Source organism: Manihot esculenta, chromosome 16, assembly GCF_001659605.2.
Source record: "Manihot esculenta cultivar AM560-2 chromosome 16, M.esculenta_v8, whole genome shotgun sequence".
NCBI classification, from domain to species: domain Eukaryota; kingdom Viridiplantae; phylum Streptophyta; class Magnoliopsida; order Malpighiales; family Euphorbiaceae; genus Manihot; species Manihot esculenta.
In genome coordinates this window covers 4,605,223-4,627,102 of record NC_035176.2, presented here as the reverse complement: position 1 = coordinate 4,627,102, position 21,880 = coordinate 4,605,223, and the positions used below count along the sequence as shown (strand labels likewise).

At 36.2% G+C, this 21,880-nt stretch overlaps 3 protein-coding genes across 8 annotated transcripts; all 3 read right to left on the bottom strand.

Annotated features, from left to right (window-relative positions):
• Positions 1-1,369: 1,369 nt before the first annotated feature.
• LOC110603926 (pyruvate decarboxylase 1) lies at positions 1,370-6,098 on the bottom strand. Its single transcript, XM_021741933.2, has 7 exons — positions 5,213-6,098; positions 4,927-5,090; positions 3,724-4,285; positions 3,042-3,130; positions 2,822-2,939; positions 2,240-2,428; positions 1,370-1,781 (listed from the first exon to the last, which is right to left on the bottom strand). The coding sequence occupies exons 1-7, from the start codon at positions 5,687-5,689 to the stop codon at positions 1,611-1,613; spliced, it is 1,770 nt and encodes a 589-aa protein (XP_021597625.1). The 5' UTR covers positions 5,690-6,098; the 3' UTR covers positions 1,370-1,610.
• Positions 6,099-9,066: 2,968 nt separating this feature from the next.
• On the bottom strand, positions 9,067-9,847 carry LOC110604260 (signaling peptide TAXIMIN 1). Its single transcript, XM_043952124.1, has 2 exons — positions 9,401-9,847; positions 9,067-9,321 (listed from the first exon to the last, which is right to left on the bottom strand). The coding sequence occupies exons 1-2, from the start codon at positions 9,511-9,513 to the stop codon at positions 9,198-9,200; spliced, it is 237 nt and encodes a 78-aa protein (XP_043808059.1). The 5' UTR covers positions 9,514-9,847; the 3' UTR covers positions 9,067-9,197.
• LOC122721175 (pentatricopeptide repeat-containing protein At1g28690, mitochondrial) lies at positions 9,515-13,558 on the bottom strand. Of its 6 annotated transcripts, none has more exons than XM_043952119.1 (2): positions 10,738-13,558; positions 9,515-9,589 (listed from the first exon to the last, which is right to left on the bottom strand). In XM_043952119.1, the coding sequence occupies exon 1, from the start codon at positions 13,446-13,448 to the stop codon at positions 11,808-11,810; it is 1,641 nt and encodes a 546-aa protein (XP_043808054.1). In that variant the 5' UTR covers positions 13,449-13,558; the 3' UTR covers positions 9,515-9,589; positions 10,738-11,807. The 6 variants fall into 6 exon arrangements, with proteins under 6 accessions (XP_043808054.1, XP_043808057.1, XP_043808055.1 ...); XM_043952122.1 differs by lacking the exon at positions 9,515-9,589 and having other exon boundaries at positions 10,390-10,906; positions 10,989-13,558; XM_043952120.1 differs by lacking the exon at positions 9,515-9,589 and having other exon boundaries at positions 10,960-11,291; positions 11,385-13,558.
• Positions 13,559-21,880: the final 8,322 nt, after the last annotated feature.

Here is a 21,880-nt window from a genome sequence, read left to right as displayed (position 1 = left end):
GGTAAAAACTTAAGTTACAAATCTTATTGTCTCTCTTGAAATCTCACATAAAAAAAATTATAGAAAAAAAGAAAAATATAATTATACATAACTCTCACCCTCTGTCCCAGCATAAATTTTTATTTTTGTGCAATTTAAATTGTAAGATGAAACTTTTTAGATCGCGTTACAATTTCACATATAAAAAAATATAATCCAAATATAAATTACATAGCCAATATTTTATTTTATTGAATAATAAAACCAAAACTTTAAAATTAATGTTTTATTTAATGGGTCAAATTGAATTTAAAAAATTAACGCTCCTTTAAAATGACATATTAAATTGAGGTGTGGCTTAAAATTAAAGTTTTATAATTTAAAAAATAAAATTTAAAATATAAATATATTTTTTTTGTAAAATTTTATATTATTTTATTCTGTCTCCCATTCTTATTTAAATTTTTCATTTTAAATGTAGATCTTATTCGTTTTGGAGAAGTGAGCTAAGTTAAAATTATTAGAAAGTGTTAAAATTCATCTTATTTGTTTGGCCATATTTGCTAACTTTCCGGAAGGTATATATCTTCACATCGAGCTTGCAGTCATCTCCTGCATTTTCCCCGGTGTATGGTTTCCCTTTAGCCTCTGAAGCTAGTGTAAATAGGCAATTTTTGTATTTAAAATTGCATGTCGATGTTTTGCTTAGAAAAAAGCTGTCTTTCAAATCTGCGGTGGCTGTTGGAGATGTTGAGATACCTCCTGGGGTCGGTACCATGCTTACATGTAAGCCTCTAGTGACCCTCAACATCGATCGAGGGAGCTTTGACCACCACTAGCCTCGATTTTTTTCTGTTTTGATTGCGATATCAACCCTCCTTGACTGGAACCCTCTTAAGTCTCTGTCGCATCCTTTTCTGGAAGGGTGTTTTTCGATGAGCCTCCTTGTTCTTTGTTGCGTCTCACCTTCTGGGTCCCTTGTGAAGGCTTTATTCCTCACCATGATGCAAATCGCTTCTGGTTTTCTTGATGCGACTGGCTTGGATCTTGAACTTCATGGTTTTCTTCCTCTTGCTGGGACTCCGTTTGGAGCAAATTGTGCTTTTCTTGGCTGTACAAGGTTTTTCAAGCTACCCTCAGACAGTCGATTTAGCATGGACGGTAGTGATAGATTGCCGACACTTCTAGAGTCCCCACTAGTTGGGTGAGTTCTGTTGTTGTTTTTGAATTGGGGGCTTAAACCTGGTTTTGTGGCGTCTATTCTGCCTTAGCTGAGGTAATTTATTTTTTTTTCAATCCTCTGGATTTAAGCTCAACTAACCCTTAATGAATTTTCTCTTATCTTTGATGAAAATAAATAATTTTTTTTTTTGGAAAGGAAATAAATAGATTGTTTAGAAGTATGAGCTATTAATGCATTAAAGTCAGCAAACAGGATAAGAGGTCTAGCAGAGCAACTTGTCTATGAACTTTGCACGTGACATAGAACACGTCAACACAAATCTAAATTGCTCATATTCTTGATCATCTTGAACTCTTTCCGCAACCACCACAAAATTTAATGTACATCACACAATAGTTATAATCACGGGGCTCCAGACAAGCAGAAAAGAGAGACAAACATGCAAATCTTATTGTGGATTTGGGGGACGGCAGTTTGCAGAAGAAACTCTAGAACCCCATTCCAGCAGCTCTTTGCTAGTGTCATCCATGTGCACCAAAACTTCAATGAAACATAGAGAATCCTTTTGTTCTCCTGTTGCTGTTGCAATTGCCTCTGTCAGTTCATCCTCCGTGTGGACCTGTATTAGTACCTAACTCATCAGTCCACCCTAAAATTATAATCTTCGAAATCTTAACTGTGCAATCCATCTTTCTGTTTTGCAACTTATAATTTCAGCAGCCATTGCTGTCTAAGGTTCTCATTTGCAATAGGATTTTAGTTTGGAATCCACTTTGCAAGGCCATGGGACATGATAAACACCAGTGTAGCTAAGAAAGATGAAGACAGGAAAAGGACAGAATTATGCAAGAACATGGTTCAAAATAAAGGAAAAAGTACTAAGTTGGAAGAAATACAACAAAAATAATGTGGGATTCAACTATGCAATAGAATTGATATGACTACGTGAATAAAGGGCGTTGAGTTAACAGGGTTGGAGATCTTGTTGCTAGGAATAAAGAAGCATGACAGCTAACATAATGCAGGAGATCAGAACAGAAAAATCATATGAAGTGTGTTTGTTCGATTCATTCAAACCTTTGCTGTCCAGCATTTGCCTTCACCGTTGTGGATGGCATTGACAAAGCCGGTGTAATCCCAGTTCTTGATCACGTTGTAGGGGCCATCATGAATCTCTACTTCAATAGTATAACCCCCATTGTTGATGAGGAATATTATACTCCTTTGTCCCGAACAGATCATTGTTGAAACATCCTGAGCTGTTACCTGAATAAAGACAAAGTATAACCGCATCATACACGTTAACAATTGTTAGTCACAGGATTGATTGCAGACGACATCACAATTTGTTCATTATTACAAAGCACAACTTCCCAAATCCATTTTCTCACTTTCCTTTTTGGGTAACAATGGAGCATGTCTTGCCTGATATCCACTGTTCAGCCATTACTACATCTTTTCAAACTTCCCTTAAATTCCATCCCTCATAGTTTCAAGATTAACTAGGTTAAAATAATGAATTAAAGCCACTGTGAATAGTAAAGCATTTTGCACTTGTATAGATCATCACTTTTCTTTTATTCTTCCTTCTCTCTTTTGTACATATTTCTTAATGCTATATCATGGTGAAGATGAGCTCATAAGAGTCGTATCACTCACCTGAAAACTTCCGTCACCAATGCAAGCAATCACACGCTTATTTCTGGCAGCCTGAGCATACCCAAGGGTGGCACCAACTGACCATCCAATGGATCCATACTGCATCTGGAATTCATACCTACACAAAAACATTTGCAAACAATTTTCACCCTATTCATGATGATAAACATAGAGGAGCACGTTCAGTTTTTATAACGCTCCAGTCTGGTGAATGACTCACCCACAATTCTCAGGGAGGCGGAGTTTCTGACAGTTGAACCATGAATCTCCAGTTTCAGCAATTACCGCAGTTTCTCCGCTTAGCAATTGCTATTCCACGTTAGAGATTTTGTTAGCAAAGCACATAAATAATTGAAGGAAGAATAACACATGGATAATGGACTATGAAGAAGAATCCCACTTCTTCAATAATTACACTATTATTAGGCTCTTTGCAAGTGTCAGATTTTCTCCTATGAAGCCAATAATCAGGAGAATTTTAAGATAGCAGTTCATATTATCACCGTGGCCAACCCCTTGCAGTAAGACAATAGCTGATAGCTCCACGAAAAAGGACCATCATACGGACAGAACTAAGAGACCCAGTAAGAAGTAAAAGCATTGACCCCTATTCTACTAGGAGCCTATTTGGCAGAGTTTGGAGGCCAGAAAAGTGCTTTTTATAAAAAGCACTATTTTAGATGCTGTAAAAAAAAAGTTTTTTGAGAGAGACAGAGGCCGAGTCAACTAGCAAGACACTTTTTTGGATTCTCAAGATCAGTAAGTGGCAGACATTAACCTAACCAAACCAAAAAACTACCTGAAAGACCCAGTGACTGTGCTATGATCATGCACTTAATAGACTTCTCATATAATCTACAAAATTAGCAAAGATTATGTTACTTGAGCACATTTGGGCTTACCTGAATGTGTTTGAAGAGTACATTGACCCTAAGGGGTTCATTGTTCTCACACTTCAGAGGGACACCTGGAGGTACAAAGATGCGTCTGTAATTTTCCATGGCTGTGCTGTTCTTTTTCAACTTCTTGGCCAACGCACTTAAGAAGTCAGCCATAAATATACAGCCAAAAGAAGGGCCATTGCCTATAGTCACACGATTAGGCTGCACTATGATTGCTTTCTCCTTCTTGACCAGCAAGGAATATCCAACAGAACTGTAATCATTGAAAATAGGGCCAACAAAAACATAGGCATCAGAAGACTCCACTATCTCCCCACAGAAGCAAGTGCTGACAGCACCCCAATATGTCCCGATGAAGTGTGGATGATGTTCTGGAACTAGCCCTTTGCCTGCGGGCATAACAGCAACTGGATACCCACTGGCATCTGCTAGCTCTACAAAAGCCTTCTGCGCCTTTGCCACCCTTAATTTAGGTCCCCCCACGATGACGGGTTTCACAGCTTTATTCAGAAATTCAGCAGTTGCTTCAACAGCTGCCTCTAATCCTAATTGATTGCTTACCCTGCATGATAAAAGGTAAATGGTGCCACTTTAAACTCTCTATCTATTGGTAGTGCAGAATAATGATACTTAAGAAAGGATTTTAATGAATTTTACACAACTTACTTATCTAGTATTTTCCCTATACCTATTCAGTGGAATATACAGAACATTGTTAAAATAACACATCAGGAACAATAACTTAGCCTTCAGATTCACATATAACAATATGAATACAAAGCAAACTGAGATTGAAGATGATTACTTGGTCTTAATTATGTTTGACCATTGCCAATAAGTTAAAATTAAATGCTAGATCTTTTGTAACTCCTGCAGCAAATGGGGAAGATTAACAAGAAAATGAAAGCTATCAAAGAATTTATCCTCTGAATCATGCTTTGTACATCTGTAAATTTATGTCCAAGCCTTCCTATTTTCACTCACTTCAGAAAAGTTTAGTTTTAACATGTATGCCATACATATAACTTCCATCTTATAATAAAGTTTCCATCTTGCTTGCTAACAAAGTGAGAAATATAGCATTACAAAATACAAGGCTATGACTAATTCCATTTTCAATCAAACTAATAATATCATTGAAGTTCACCAGAAGACGAAACAAACCCACAAACATTGTAATAATATTGAGAGAGAAGGGCATACTTAGGAGCAAGAAGGAAAGGCACAGGTTCCCTGATGAAGGTTGGATGAGGAATTCCAGGCAAATTACAACTTATGCTAATATAAGCGGGCTTGCTTTCTTTCAAAGCAGTAGAAATTGCAGTGTCAATCTGCTCATGTGCATCATCCAAGTTATTCACTACTGCCTGCCAAATTCCCACCGTCATGATCATCACCAGACAATATATATCATAAAATACACATTGCCGCATAAAAACGCATAAATGCACATATACTATATGATAAATGCAAAAAGATTAACACTCACTTGAATACAGGTGACTGTCTGGAAGCACCTGAGCTCTTGGCTAAAATCAGGCAACCCAATAGTGTGATGCAAAATCCGGTTAGTTCCATAATCATTAGAATTGGGGCCGCCGACGATACAAATCACGGGCAAATTCTCACTATAAGCACCAGCGATTGCATTGATCACACTGAGACCACCCACAGTAAAAGTCACCACACAGGCACCTACGCCTCTGGAACGAGCATAGCCATCGGCAGCATATCCAGCGTTCAGTTCATTACAGCAACCGATCAAATTCAGCCCGGGCTCTGCAATCAGGTGATCCAAAAGTGTCAAGTTGAAGTCTCCAGGGACCGAGAAGACATCACTGACGCCGATCTCCACCAGTCGCCGAGCCAAATGGCATCCCAGAGTCCCTGTGAAGGCGCTGGCATGGACAACAGCTGGCTTCGAGCTGGGATGTGCAGTTGAACCGAGTTGATTAGCAGCATCCATGTAAAATGTATAAACGTTACAAAGATCAGAACTTTAGAAAATGGGGTTTAAGATACAAACAAGAGAGTTGATCAATTGTGGGGTTTGAGGGCTGTGAAGGCGATATATATAAGTTTCTCGAGGTGGGTTTTTCAAGAAAAGACTGCAGGTTTTGGAAAACTGTGGGCAATCAAAGCAAGAATCAGTAGTGGCGGTATGAAGAGGAAGATAAAGAATTGTAAGCGATGGAGAACTCGGGAGAAAGAAGAGAAGTCGCAGGCAATTAGGCAGGATGAGAGGGGAAGCTTCAAAAGAGCAAATTGAACTCCGATGGTGGATTTTTGAAGGCTGGTTTGGTGACGGTGGTGTCTGCAGTTGGTTTAGTACTTCGATGAGTTGAGATTTTACATTATTACTCTTTCCTAATTGAGGAATTAGTGCCGGTTTGTTTGGATAATGTTTTTTCATACTCCATGTATTCTATTATTTCGGAGATTAATTTATTTTTTAATTTATGAATTTTTAATTTTTAAAAAGTGTTAAAATTTTATTTATTGAAATAATTTTTTTATTTTTTTAGAAAATTAGTTTTTTAATAATTTAATTAAATTATTTTTAAAAAAATTATATTTAAAAAATAACTTGTTTTACCAAATGACACAGAAAAATCCAAAGCAGGTTTTCATAAATATGCTTCCTTTTTCCCATGTTTATTGTCTTTTCATCAGGAGCTGCATGCGCTGGTGGAAGCACCACTTGTGTTAATTATGTACCACTCGTTCATAAAAATTTAAAAACTACATAACAATTTAATGATTTAAAATAAATTAATTAATTAAATAAATATAATAATTATATAATAACTTGATAATTTAAAATATAATAATTTCATAATTTCTTTCATTTTATAATTTTTATCTATTTTATTTAAAAATAATATTTTTAATTTATTTTTTAATTATATTTCTCTTAAAAGTATTAAAGTTTATTAAATATTAAAAACATTTTAAAATTTTTTTTATAATAAAATAAAATTAAATAGGTTATAATAGTATATTTATATATTATTATAATATAAAAAATTAATAATAATTTTAATAAAAAAATAGATAAAAATTATAAAATAAAAAGAGTAATATTTTATTTATATTAAAATAAAAAAATTATTATTTAATTCTTATAATTATTTTTTTAATTTTAAAATATATACTATGTAGAAATGTTTTAGAAAATTTAATACTCTGTCATTTCGTTAGTTTTATTTACGAAGTATTTAATTATTTAATCTCTATGATATTAAAATTTTTATTAATTGATCATTTAGTTTTATAAAAATATTTATTAATTAATTTTTTATATTAAGATTATTTTATATTGTTTTTATAATACTTAATAGTTAAAATTAATGAAAATATTAATTAATATATTTTTTAAAATATTATGAATATTTTAATATAATTTTTGAAAATGAAAAATTAAATAGTGAATTTTTTATATTATTATTAAGATTAAATAGTATTTTTTAAATTAATAAATATTATTTAATTATTTAACAAATCTTATATTTATCTAGCATTATTAAAATTAAATAATTAATTTTATTAAATATTTTTAAAATCAATAAATAATTAATTATTTATCTAGCATCATTCAGCTCTCCTTCATCATCGCTAACATTAAAAACATCTACTCTTTCTTGGATGCCTTTAGGAGTACTATTTTGTTTAACATTCATTTTGTTTGACTCAGCAATCATATGCCATAATGGCCTAAAAGAGGAAGATGATTTTTATCTACCTGTCTATTATACTATCCAATAAAAAAATAAAAAATTATTATTTAGTTTCTATATGATATGAAAATTCACTCATTAAATCTTTTAATTTTAAAAAATATATTAAAATATATTTAATATTTTAAAAAATTTATTAATTAATTTTTTCAATAATTTTTTTATTAAGTATTTTATTATTTAATTTTTAAAATTTTAAAAAATTTATTAATAGGTCCTTTAAATTTTTATTGAGTTTACTAATTAATCTATTTGTATTATTGATATTTTATATTTTTTTATAACATTTAACTGTTAAAAGTAATAGAAATATAAACTAATAAATTTTTTAAAATATTAAAGTTATTTTAATATATTGAAAGATTAGTTAATAAATTTTTTATATAAAAAAAATTCAATAATAATTCTTCTAAAAAAATAAATAAATAATTTCTTCCAGCAAGTTGAGTAAAAAATTAACTCCTTGAAAAAAAAAATAACAGCTATTCTAAGGCTTTTGCTATGGAAGGATTTTATGATGAATTTGGAGTTATATTTATTGGGTAATTTCTTAATTGAAGGCTCTTGCTCGATATTCACATATGAGAATTTTGAGAATACCTGTGCTATCCCTTGCAAAGCAATTTGTTATACACCAGTCGTGTTGACCCTTGCGAAGCTCAGCCTTCCGTCAGCTCTTACGGCCACTCAGCCTCGTGAATTGCAACTGGTCCTTCCGGTCGCTCAGCCAGCAAGTCCCGATTGGTCCTTCTGGTTGCGCAGTTATAACCTCGCAAGTCGTGCCTCCTTCTTGTGCCCGTTGAGACTTGCGATTGCTTTCTACGTCTACTCTAGGTGCGTTTAGAGAGTATGGCTTGAACCCAACCGTGCTTCAGCCTCGCCTGCAGATGTCTCTCTCCATAGCTTATGTTGAATTTATAAATTTTCTGTCAATATTTTGGGTTAGGAAAAAGTTGACATTTCACCTTAAATTAAGGACACTCTAACTCTATATTTAGAATGTATGGTCAAGAGGGAATAGCAACATTAAAGATAGATACCTCTGAGGTCTATTACAAAGTAGACTAATCTTATTCTCATACTTTCAAATATAAAAAATTCTAAATCAATTGAAGATAGTTTGAATTTTCGCCTCATATTGATTCCTAGATAAGTGTTAAAATTTTCATGTATAACTTGTTATTAAAAGATTTTGCCATTTTCATGTTTATATTATTATAAGTGAAAAAAAAAATTGTTTATATCATTATAAGTGAAAAAAAAAAAAAACAAGTGTGTTAAGAGTAAAAATGCTTTAGAGATTTTCAATGAAAGAAATATCTTAAATGGACATTTTTGTCTTTTCACAAAATTTTAATGGTTTATAAAATGAATGGAAGTTCAAATTCTAAACCACGGCGAAAGTCAATAGCACGTTAATGACTTTCTTAAAATACCCGATACTAGACAAGGCCATGACCGATCTGGTTTCAATACTAATATTATTATTCTATTATTTTTAATTAAATCTTAGTTAATTGTAATATATGGCATCGATTATAATAAGTATATAATGATATTTAAAAAGAAAATTAAAGAAAATTGTTCATTACAAAGAAATTACTACTAAAACAAACTTCAAAAGAAGAAATTTATTAACTGATAAAAAGGAAATTCAATCATCAATCATCCTCTAGAAAAAGTCAACAATAATAATCAATGAATTAATCTAACAAACACTGATATTTTCCATAAAGCTTAACAAGGGATTTTGGAGGTGAACCACTTCATAATCAGAATGGGAGCTTTGATCAATCCCAATGCGAACTCAACTATCACAGTCACACAGAAGCAGCACGGGCATATGCAACTCAAAATCAACCTAAAACACACACCCAAAGCTTCAGATTATTCATGTAAATCAAACACAAAGAGAAACTAGAGAGAGAGATTCCACTGACCCAACAATCCATACGACGACGCCGACGAGAGAGAGGAGGAGAGAGAGAAAGGCGAAGGGAAGGCCTAATAGAAACCCCAAAGGCCTGCATTCGCAGTCATCAGAGCAACACATGGTTTCTTGTTTCTTGCTTTCTTTATTCTTGGTGATGAGGTTTTCTTGATCTTAATTGATGGAGTAAAAGTCTTGGCTGCAGAAAACGACGAGTAGAGGAACTTTGATAAAAACTAAGGAATATCAATAAAAACAACAACTAGAAGACGTCTGTGTGCTGTGTGTGTATATATACAGAGAGAGGAAAATATAAAATACAAATGACCAATAAATCCACCGTCTACTTTACCCTAAGCTAAAGCCCGGGAAATAGGGCGGATTACCAACTACCTTCCCACGTAATTTTCAGCACTATTCCCATGATTCACACATCCTTCTTTGAGGAGCAGCCACGCTCTCTCCTATGTTTATTTTTTCTATATTATTTAAATAGAAGTTGAGAGCTTTTATATTGTAAAGTGAAATTTATGTATTTTATCATTACAATCTTAAATTAGTGTACTAAATTACCCTTTGAAAAACTGAAAGAGCATAAAATTTTCTAATTAGATCTAATAACATAATAATAAAATTTAGCAAAAACTTTTGTTAGTACTTCGAAATTTTCTAAGAGGTTACGGGCTGTCCTTGGGGACTGGCCGATGGCTAGCTAAAGTTGAATTAATCGCCCACTGTCTCCCTTCTAAAGGGTATTTATCTCCCATAACATTTGCATCTCAGTCAACCATTTCCAGGTTGATGTATTGTCCAGCTATACCTTGATATGTTTTAGATTGAGCGGTTGAGCTGCTCGAATCTTCCTAACCTCTCACAAGACCCACATGGGAAGAACAATCCTACACTATGCCAAAAGTCCTAGCAATAATTGATTTAAGGCTTCAATACAATGAGAGTTCAAGGCGAAAAGATTGAATTAAGATGACAGGATTGAATTTTGACCGAGAAATAATGTGTAGACTTTTTTTTCTTTAAACTGAACATGCAAATATTACATTAAAAAGCCCAAAAAGACAACGAAATACAAAGCTCACCAAGGGCTAACAGATCAAGAACATAAATAGCCCTACCCATAACCATCTCCTAGGTCCACAACTTGAAACTACTAGAACCATCTCTGAAACAGCCTCGGGCTACACCGAAATCAGGGGCGAAAACCACCTAAGACCAACGACCAGCAAACGCAGAGCTCCGCCAGAAATCACTGGCGACCATCGATGAGAACCCACTAGAACCAAAAGATTCAAGAGGAAGTTGCAACAAGCACAGGAAAAAACAAAGGAAAACCTTGAAGACCAGCCAAAGCTCAGTCCAAAAAGCTCCTCGAAGACACCCATAAGAACATAACTTGCTGGAACTGGGCCTAGAAATCATCAACCACAACTGCAATGATTGGTGCCACAGCAGTCGCATTTTCACTGATAATGATAGTTTCCTGGTGTAAAACAATGAACCCCTACAACTAATTTATAATCAAATAATTGCCACAATCAATTTATGGCATGCAAAGAATCAAGACACCCTTTTAAAGGGCACACCTTAGAATTTTGTCTAGGACAAGCTTCATTATCATGTCCTTGCAATTTCTTTTCCCCCTTAGCTCATATTACTTTCACCAGCAAGACATACCCTTCCTGTGATCCTGTCTCCTCCAAATGAGAACTACAATCAGTTGCAGTCGCATAAATCAAGGAGATAAGTAAAAATCTTGCCTTCCATCTTCTCATGGTCATGGACTTTAAATGTTCATTCCTTAAATATTTGGAATGAAACTGTACTGGTAGCTAAAACGCCTCTGGTCCATGCTCCAAAGATCTTCCAAGTCAATTTTCATGCAGTTCCTGTGCAAAAAAGGAAACAGCATCAACCACAATAATAATTACAAACAGTAATCTACTGGGGAAACAAAATTCAGTAAGAAAATGGGTATGAACCTTACTCGTGACTCCCACAGTAACCCATTAACTAATTGTTTCTCCAATCAACTTGTTAGCTTGAAGTCTTGAGCACTAGGACACAGATCGTGGAGGTCCATAATCCTGTTGTCACTTGAAGGGAATATCTTTGGGTCCTCAACCAATGTTCGTCTATAGAATCTGTAACCCCAACATTTGATCTCTACTCATCTGTGTTTTTCTTGATATTCATCACTTTATCCAAAACCCGATCATTCAAAAGCTATAAGCCACCGCAAGCTGATAATATAAAGTTACCAATGTATTTTTTGCAGCTTTAATGATAAATGGGACATTTTCTAAGCAAAGCGCCACATACCTGGAAAACCTCATAACAAAGCGAGCTTTGCTCAATGGTTCACGAATAATGCTATACAAAGCATTGAAAGGAATCATTTCTTCTCACTTAAAATGTTGGTTTACTTCTTTTGCCAACCTTTTAGGTCTTGCACTACAACTTTCTGTTCCAATCCAACTGCTGCCAGTACCTTTCAATATCCCTCTTGACTTCATAATCTCCCTAAGTTCACTTACACTATCCCATTTCCCAGCAGCCGCCAAGGTATTAGATAGCGCCACATATGCACCTGGCCGACCTTCAGCATTCAGCTTAAAAAGTTCCTTCGCAGCTATGCTTGCCATTTCTACGTTGCCATGAAGATTACATGAGCTAAGCAAGGCTGCCCAAACATCAGAATTTGGCTTCTCAGGCATCCCTGCAACAAATTCCCAAGCTAGCAGTAAATTTCCTGCACGCCCCAACAAGTCGACTATGCAAGCATAATGCTCCATCCTTGGTTTCAATGAGTAATCTCTCTCCATGCTCTCAAAAATCTCACGACCCTTAGCAACTAAGCCAGCATGCGCACAAGCAGACAGAGCCCCAAGGAATGTAACATGATTGGGTTCAACGCAACATTGTTGCATGATATGAAATAGCTCAAGTGCTTCATTAGGCATTCCTATTTTTCCATATCCATCAATCATGGAAGTCCATGAGAACACATTCTTCTCAGGCATGTGATCAAAAACTCTCCGTGCATCCTCAATTCTGCCACATTTTGAGTACATGTCTATAATAGCACTACCCATTTTTATGTCATTAATGAAATTACTCTTCAGAAGCTGAGCCTGGACTTGCTGACCGATCTCAAACCCTGCCATTACAGAACAAGCCCCAACCACACTTGCAAAAGTCGACAGATTAGGCCTAAAACCTAATCGTTGCATCTCAACATAAACATCAAGCGCTTTAAGAGCCGTTTCAAGTGATTTACTATAACCTTCTATCATTGCGTTGAAAACCACTATATCTTTTTCAACAGTCTTCTTGAAAATCTCTTCAGCATTTTCTAGAGAGCCTTGGTTCATGTACCCAGATATCATAGATGTTGAACAGATTACGTTCTTTTCTATCATCATATCAAAAACTCTCCTTGCCAAACCAATCCTCCTACTCTTCACATACGCGTCAACAAGCGCTGTAGAAAGAACATCATCAGGTTCAACATACGATTTAACTATCTGAGCATGCACCACGCCCGCCAAATTAGGTGGCAATCTCACACTACCTCCACAATTAGATGCCTTTAAAATCATCGAATACGTATACCCATCAGGCCTTTCACCGTCCAGAATCAACCTATGTACCAAATTAATCGATTCTGCAACGAATCCTTGATTCAGATACCCAGCAACCATATAATTATAAGCTGAAAGAGTCCGTCGAGGCAATTCATCAAACACTTGGCGTGCATACTTCAGACACCCACATTTCAAATTAAGAATCAGAAGTTTGATGGATATATTGGTATTGGGTATAAAACCGCTTTTCAAAATATGGGCGTGGATCTTCTGGCCGTAAAAGGGGTTATCGGAGTTGATGTAACGTTGAAGAACTGAAGATAGTGTGGTCGCATTACAGTGAATGCTGTTGTGGTCTTCGTTTTGCGGGAAGATTTGGTGTGGTGAACCATGAGAGAAAGGGTTATGGACTGATGAGAAAGATGATGGTCTAATCAAGGGTAGCCTGGCAGTTTTCATCTTCCTCCCATGAGGATTGGCACCACTGTTCAACTGGCTCGTTTTGTTCGAGCTTGCGCAGCTTATTTCCCCCAACTCATTAGCACGTAAGAAGATGTCTTGAATTCGGATTTGATTTGGATTTTTTAAGTAGGATAATCGTTATTGGAATCCGTTTATAAAAATTATTAGTTTAATATAAAAATATATTTTATAATAATATTTATAAATTTTTATATATTTCTATTTAAAAATTTAAAATTTATTTAAAAATATTAAAATTTTTAAATAAAATTTATTAATGAAAAATATTTTTTATGTCGATTATTAATTAAAATATACAAAATTAAAAAAATTTAAATTTTATTCGAATAATAATAATTAAATTTAAAAAAATTTCTAATAGTTTAAATTAATTTTTAATTGAATTTAATATGATTTCAATATAAATTGAATTTAAATTAAATTAATTAATTTTTACATGTACACGTTTTGATATCTAGAGATTAAGACGGTACATTATTCAGTTTGATTTAATATTTAACTAAATCAGTCAAAATCAATTTAATCGAATTTATTAAATTTAAAAATCAAATCGAATAAATAAATGAATCAGTTGAATTGATTCAATTTAAAATCAAAATTTTAATTTATTTTTATGAGTTTATTTAATTAGTTTTCAATAAAATTAAGTATGAAATTCTTTATTGAAGTATGAAATTCTAATATATCCATCTTTAACAATCATGTCAATAACAACTAAGTATTAATTGACTACATATAGAATTGTTAAACTACTAAAGAATAGAATTGTTAAACTAAGCTTCTAATTTTTAAATTACATCATGCTAATAGTTAACTGACTACATATATCACCTCATGCAACCCAACATGGCCTAGTTATGGTATTTAAAGAATAACTTCATTAATACATAAAGTGAGGCAAAGAGCTCTCTCTACTCTCTAGTATCGATACAATCTAACTATCAAGCTTTCATTTTTATGTGATAGAGAATCCATAAATACAAATTGTTCACCTCTTTAACAGTTACTTACATTTTTATGTGATATAATTTTGATTTGGTACCTTTGGTACTAGTATAAAACTTATTTGCAACTAAATTAAGAGATTAAATTTATCTCAGAGGTTGAGACAGAGCAGTAGATGTGCAGACAACTTTATCATGGACTGGTTGTTGATTGAGGAGATCAAGTGATGCAAATAGCTAGTTGGGAGTGACAGGGAGCAGTGAGCTACAACAACCGGCAAGACGAGAGTGATTATGGATAAAGGAAGGAAGGACCAAAGGCTAGAGAAGATTGATTGGCTACAACGACCGACAAGACGAGAGTGATTATGAATGGAGGAAGGAAGGATCAACGACCAACGCAACTCATGAGAGAGAGGATTGAATATCTACGACGACAAATGAGACTAGAGTGACAATGGATGGAGAAGGAAAGACTAACGGGTGACAGGCGACCCGACTCGCAAATGCGATGCGATGAATTGACGGACTAATGGATTGATGACCAACTCGAGATAGACAATTGACTAGCTGCGGGGATCAGCGAGACGAGAGTGACTATGAATGGAGGAAAGAAGAGCGGGGATTAGCGAGACGAGAGTGATTATGAATGAGAGTGACTATGAATGGAGGAAGGAAGAACCGACGGGCAACACAACTCGCAAACACGAAGGATAAAGGATTGACTGAACTGTACTTTTAACCTAAATATAAAAATCAAAACGCATCATTTAAAGAGAAGTTTAGTTTGATTTAATCGAAATATTTCTCCTCTAAAACGGAGTCGATCAAATTAAAATTCTTAAAAATTAAAATCAAATCAAATTGATTTTATCTCAAAATCAAATCAAATTTTAAAATTAAATCAATTCTATTAATTTTTTTAATTTACACCGAATAATACACACCCCTACTAAATGCAACTTCTCCTGCCATTAGGCATCAACATTCACATCCCGAAAATTATAAGCAGTCACGTTTCATCTTTCATGAAGGCCCAGCACGGGAACATGATGTAATGAAGCGCTGTATCAAGCTAAAAGCCTAAAGTTTATCAAATGGCTTTATTTTTTTTTTTCATAAACTTCAATTTTTAATTTAATTGTTTTAGCCAAAATCGACTAAAAATCAAACTCATCAATTAAATGGCTTAGGCCGCTATTTAGGGGTGAGCATTCGGTCGGTTCGGTTCAAAATTGAACCGAATCGAATAAACCGAAAACCGAAATTTAGGTGTTTATGAAAACCGAACCGAATCGATTTTGGTCAGAAACCGAATCGAACCGAACCGGTCTGATTCGGTTCGATTCGGTTCGGTTTGATCGGTTTCGATTTTTAATAATTTTTTTATTTTTTACACTTTATTTTTAATATTTTAAAATTTAATTAAAATATTTTAATTTTAATATGATTTAATTTCTTTATATTATTGAAAAAACATATTATTATCACTAATCGGTTCGATTCGGTTATTTCGGTTTTTTTCTGATCAAAACCGAACCGAACCGAAATAACCAAAATTTCTGAAATTAAAAACCAAACCGAACCGAAATGTATAAAAAATCGAACCAAATTTTCAAATCAATTCGATTCGGTCGGTTTTTTCAGTTTGAACCGAATACTGCTCACCCCGACCCGCTATTTCATAACTTTGGGCCTGATTTTAGTATTCAACCCATAACGTCCAAAACTCATAATCATCTCTTCATCTTTTTCAAGTCATATTCAATGAAAAAAAATAAAAAATATTTGTATTTACTTATAATTATAATTTTTTTTTGAAGTCAATTACTTATAATTATAATTAAAATTTTTAGACAATTTATAATATAGTTTATAAATTTAATAAAATTTATAATTTAATTTCTATCATTTTAATAAAAAATCATTTAATTCCTAATTTTGTACATCTATCAGCTGAATATAATTTCTCATATTTAAAAAAAAAAATTAAATACAATAAGCATCTCCAAACTAAGTAAAACTAATGTTTTCCCTTTCAATCTCTAATTATCGCCACAGCGGTTACGTAGTTGAGTGAAGAAACCATTGTTCACATGCAAGGATAGAAAACTTTTTAAATCCTGTCAATAATCTTTGATCAATGAATTCTCCTGGCATGGTTGCACATAGTGGAAGTGGGGAATTAATCTAAATGGCTGCACCTCTTGGGCAATCAAAGAATAAATGTTCAAAACTTTTCTTTTCTCCATAAAACTGACAATTTAGAGAAATATTTAGAAGTCTTCTATGCATCACTTGAGCAGATAGAAGCCTCTCTTTGCATAATTGCCAAAGAATGATTGAGATTTTTGGTGAGAAAAGAAATTGGCCAGATGCTTGGAATTCATCCTATTCAAAGAAGAGGGACCAAGACTGGCTTCATTGGATAAAGGAGAAGAATTATGGAGCTATTTAGCTTGATGATAACCAAGCTTTAATAGCGTTATTCCCACATCTATTAGAATACTCCCTAAACTAGTGATCTTTTTATTTTTTTCTACTTATATTCCTTTATTTTTTTTTTATAAATTTAAAAGTCCGACTTTAATATATAAACTTATTACTTTTCACAATTCTCTATATTGTATCGTTGACCGGTTACATTCATAAAAAAATATTATTGATTGTTTGTCACATGCTAAATGATACTAATTTATTAGTTTAAGATTAATTTATATTTTTTATGTTAATTTATTGGAAAGATATTAATTTTTATGTTAGTTTGTGATTTATGCCAATACTTAAGTAATATCTTTTTCATGTCTTTTATTGTCATTTTGTATAACCTAATATTTATTTTGTATGGAACATTTCTACTTTGAATTACTATATAAATAATTCACTATTAATGATCTGAAATCCAATAGAATAGGGTTTTACAAGGGTTTTTGTATTGAAGAATAAAACTTGATCTATCTCTCTAGAGGGGTATCCCTTTTATCCTTTTCTTCTTACTTGCTGGTGACGTATAACGGCTTTTCCATGATTGGACCACGCGTCTCTGCCATACAGATATGGGCGTACGAGGATATTAGGCGCCTGCTCCATGCGTAACGGCCTCTGATTCTCCCCCGTGCGTACACTCGAGCGGATCTGCCAGGCTGTATGACGAGTCTCGTTCTGGGCTGGGCCGAGAGCTGGGCTGGACGCTGAACCCAGGAGGAGAAGGAATCCGTGGGGAGGTTATACGGGCTGGGCCGATCTCAATGGGAAGAATCTGGTGGAGTCCGGCCTCAGGGGTCTAATAATCCGGGCTTGTTTTACTTGAGAGGGCGTGCGGGCCTTCCTTTCATGGGCCGTGGCTGTAATCTAGGCCCAGGATTGGGGGTAGGGAAATCCAGCGGTCATCAATTGCCCCTTTACCTTCTTGGCAGTTATTGCTCCGACTGCCGAGGGGGTGAATATCGAGAACCATTATGACCGCGCCTGTTCGTGTGCAGATGCCTTCATAACTCCCTTTCATCTTTTTGTCATTCCTCATTTCTTGAATCATATCTGTCTTTTTCCATTTCTGGCCTTTCCTTACCCCTCATATACTCTGCTCTTTTTAGTTTCCTGTCATTATCGCCTGGACATGCCTCTTTTTTCTTTTTCCATGAATATCTTTTAAAGATCCTGACATCGTGGGTTTAGAGTCTAGAGCTACTTTATCTTGTGCTCAGACTTCAGATTTTGAGTATATATCGGTGTTAACTCCTCTTCACTCTTAGGCCCTTTGTCGGAGAAAGAGAGTCTTTCCTTCCAGCCCTCTGTCTATTTCCTTCTTCCAGCGAGATTCTCCTGTTTTTTCTGCAAAGGATCTGTTTGACGCCTTCTTCAAACGGATTGAGGTGAGCCTGGGGCTTCATTGCTTTGTTGCCCCAGAGGTTTGCTTTAATCTTGCTTTCATTATCTTGACAAAAGATTTTCCCGACTTATCTCTGTTTGGAACTTTTTGCAGTACCTGTGATAAAGATGGGTCAGTCCAAACCTCTTGAAAATCTGATATTACCTCGAGGGAGTCCGAAGGTTGCTGCAGAGGTCCTCCTAGTAGGGTGGTTGATGGGTGGGACCATTTGGCAGGTCGTTGAAACTGTTTTACCCAGATCGTCTGGCTGGCCTCCTCCTCTGGTTGTTGTTCGAGCTCCAAAGAGGCTATGGGCTGTTGAGGGGTCTGTTTTGACTTCACCTTCCTTTGAGAAGGAAATTTCTCCGATGCCCTTGTTGTCTGCTTTTGATATAAATGGAGGTGGCGAAAATGATCAATTTATTGACCCCTTTGGTGTGGAATACCTGTATTATGAGAGGCTGAGATCTGCTGCACTCAGTCAAGCTTCAGTTGATGCCTTCGAATATATGCTCTGTGATCTTCTTGAAGCCGTAACTCGAAGACTTATGTTTTTCATGCGTGATATACGAACAACATATAATATCTGAGCTTGTTCGTATGTACCGTGAATCACACTTGGGCAACAGAATGTTTGCCTATAGGGGAACAGTGAGAAATACTTATGGGAATCAACTTATTTAGTTCCCCTATAATAACGAAGCAGGGCTCGGCCGACCTACAGAGCTCGTTTTCCGTATCCAAGAGTTCCTCTGTATCGAAAACTAGGATAGTGTGATAGGTGATAGTGATGTAAACGTAGACGATGTATCTGGTCATGTAAATCCTCTGAGGATAGCTTTTTATTCTGTAATGTGGGTATTCGTAACGTGCTGTAATGAAACTTTCGTTTTTTCGTTCATATCGAACTGTTCCTTCTTTATTATGAATGAGATGTTGAGACTGTTTTCTTCGTGGTTTTCTCTGAGAAGTCTACGATATTGTTTTTTCCTTCTTGCCTTTTAATTGATCCGACCCCGAATCCATTTAGCCAGTCTGAGTTTTCAGTTTACTCTTTCCGAGCTGTACCAACCGACCTGCGAGATCGCTTTCGGTTTACTTTATCCGAGCGAGACTAACCGACCTGCGAGCTCGCTTTCGGTTTACTTTATCCAAGCGAGACTAACCGACTTGCGAGCTCTGCTTTTAATCAAAGGGTTGAGCTTCTGACCCATAACTTTCAATTTACTTTTTCCGAGCTGGACTAACCGACCTGTGAGCTCTGTCTGTGTTCAATGAGTCGAGCTCTAAGTTCCCTTAGCTTTTAATTTACTTTTTCCGAGCTGGACTAACCGACCTGTGAGCTTTTGCTTTTAATCAATGGGTTGAGCTTCTGACCCATAACTTTGTAGGATTCCGAGGCGTCTTCATCGCTTCGTTCTGGGCTCCTGGCCTTTGCTTAATGATGATCCTTCTTAGGTGATAGGCTGGTCTGACCTTTATCATGCTTCCCCCTGTTTGTCTCCTTGGATCTTTCTATGACTTGCTCTTTTTCCTTAGTTTTTGCTGCCTGAGTGGCGATGATGTGCATTTGGCATGTCAGGTCGTCCTGAGCGAGAGATTCGATTGGAGCTCGGCCTCAAGGTTTTGACAATTTGGGTTTGTTTTATGTAGATAACGTGTGGGCCTTCGGCTGATGGGCTATTGCTGTGGGCCTGGCCCTTTGTAGGGGTGGAGAAGCCCAGCGGTCATCTTTTTGCCCCTTTACCTTCTCGCCGGTTATTATCTAACCGTTGAGAGGGTAAACTTCGAGAGTAATTAATGATCGCGCCGCTCCAAGACAAAACTGCTCAGAACAACGTTTCATCTCATTATTGCCATTCACTTCGAATTCTCCCTGTCTTCTGAAGAAACTCGCTCTCTTCTGCTCTCTATTTTCCTGCAACTTCTTCTGCTTTTTCCTCCCTATTGCATTTTCAGGTACGCTCCTTTGTTCTTCCATGGAGAGTCCAAAGCTCCCGGATGTCGCTAATCTTAGGTCGCATATCACTTCTTCTACCATAAATAAACATATTTCTCGGAGGTATTTAGATACTCCGCTTTATCTTATTCGAGCTCCTTTCCAAAATGAAAGGATAGTTCTTCCAAACCCTCCCCCCCTGGTTTGATGGATCCCCAGAGGGGGCGTTGTATAGTCTTTTTCCTCAAACAGAGGGATTTCGGTCTACCTTTCCCTTTTACTCCTTTTTTTGTCGAGGTTTTCCGATACTTCGGAGTAACCCCTCGGATGTTATCCCCAAATTCTATTCTGTTCATGAGTTGTTTCGAATCCATCTGCCGAAGCTGGGGTTTCACACTCACGGCCTGTCTGTTCGTCACTTTCTTCCGTCTCGTTAGGGCGGTTTAGAATTTCTATTATTTTTCCCCCCGTAGTGGGTTGTCTCTTTTCACGGGCTACAAGGATTCCATAAAGGGATGGGTTGAGAGTTTCCTTGTGGCGGAGCTGAAATTAGAATCCGCCTTATCATGGGAAGTGGATCTAAGTTGGGAGGATGTTCCTCCGGGCTGCAATGACCTGCCCCGATTGAGCCTTATTGAGCAGGTGGGGTTGCTTCGACTGACTTCTGTTGAGAGGAAGTATGACGTCGAGAAGTGTATGTTCGTGTCTAATCTTAGGGATATCCGGGACACGGGTATAGTGCCTCGTCCAGCGATTCCGTTTCTTCTTTGTAAATGATATTATAAAATGCGCTAATCCTTTTATAGTTTCGTGTTTTTGCAGCTTCTGACGTTAAAATGGAAGAGATCAAGCATCCGAAGAACTTAGTCCTGTCTCGGGATAATATGCATGCCATTTTCGATGCCCTTCGGGCTGGGCATTCGGTGCCTGAGGTCGCTGCAGAGGTGGCTCAAGTTGCTTCTTCCAAGAAAGTTAGCCGACCTCCTGCCAAGGCTTCCTCTCGAGATCCTAAGCCAAGCTCTCGCGGCACCAAATCATCTCGGCTACCCAGTCGCGGCAAGTCAGCCTTGACTATTAAGCCTATTGAAGAGCCTAATTCTGCTCAAGCTTCTTCAGAGGGTGTGAGGGAAATTTCTCTAGCCATTGTGGAGCAGACCGAGGTCGTTGAACAAGCACAGTTGGGTCTTGCTCATTCTTCTGAAGAGGTGTCAGGGGGAAAATTTAAGTCCCCCTGTAATACCCGACTAGATTCCGGCATCGGAATCCCTACCTTTCGGCGGAATCTCCATTGGAATCTGGTATTTTGAGGATGCCAGAGTCTTCCAGAGGGTTAAAATGTGTTTTCCAAAATGTTTTTACTGATTTCATGGTTTTAAATGAAAAAAGATTGAGTTTTGAAAGGAAAAGACCAAGGAGGCTCTTGCCAGGTTCGGCCGCCGAAGGTTAAGTTCGGCCGCCGAACATGGAAAAGGCTTCGGGAGCGCTTTTGGCCTCCGAAAGTCTTGTTTGAACGAGCCAAGGTTCGGCCGCCGAAAGTCAAGTTCGGCCGCCGAACATGCATGAGTTTAGGGGGCACGTTAGGCTGCCGAAGGTCTTCGACCAGGCCACCTATAAAGGGCCCTCAGATCGGAAATGGGCGAGTTTTCTCCCCATTCTC

Bases quoted from the DNA above. Each gene is read 5' to 3' on its own strand.
- LOC110604260 (XM_043952124.1), bottom strand. From the start codon at position 9,513: ATGTGTTGCTCTGATGACTGCGAATGCAGGCCTTTGGGGTTTCTATTA. The intron at 9,322-9,400 runs GTCAGTGGAATC...TGTGTGTTTTAG, and splicing joins GTCGTCGTATGGATTGTTGG to GTTGATTTTGAGTTGCATAT.
- LOC122721175 (XM_043952119.1), bottom strand. From the start codon at position 13,448: ATGAAAACTGCCAGGCTACCCTTGATTAGACCATCATCTTTCTCATCA.
- LOC110603926 (XM_021741933.2), bottom strand. From the start codon at position 5,689: ATGGATGCTGCTAATCAACTCGGTTCAACTGCACATCCCAGCTCGAAG. The intron at 5,091-5,212 runs GTGAGTGTTAAT...GGAATTTGGCAG, and splicing joins AGACAGTCACCTGTATTCAA to GCAGTAGTGAATAACTTGGA. The intron at 1,782-2,239 runs GTTTGAATGAAT...GTACTAATACAG, and splicing joins GCAAATGCTGGACAGCAAAG to GTCCACACGGAGGATGAACT.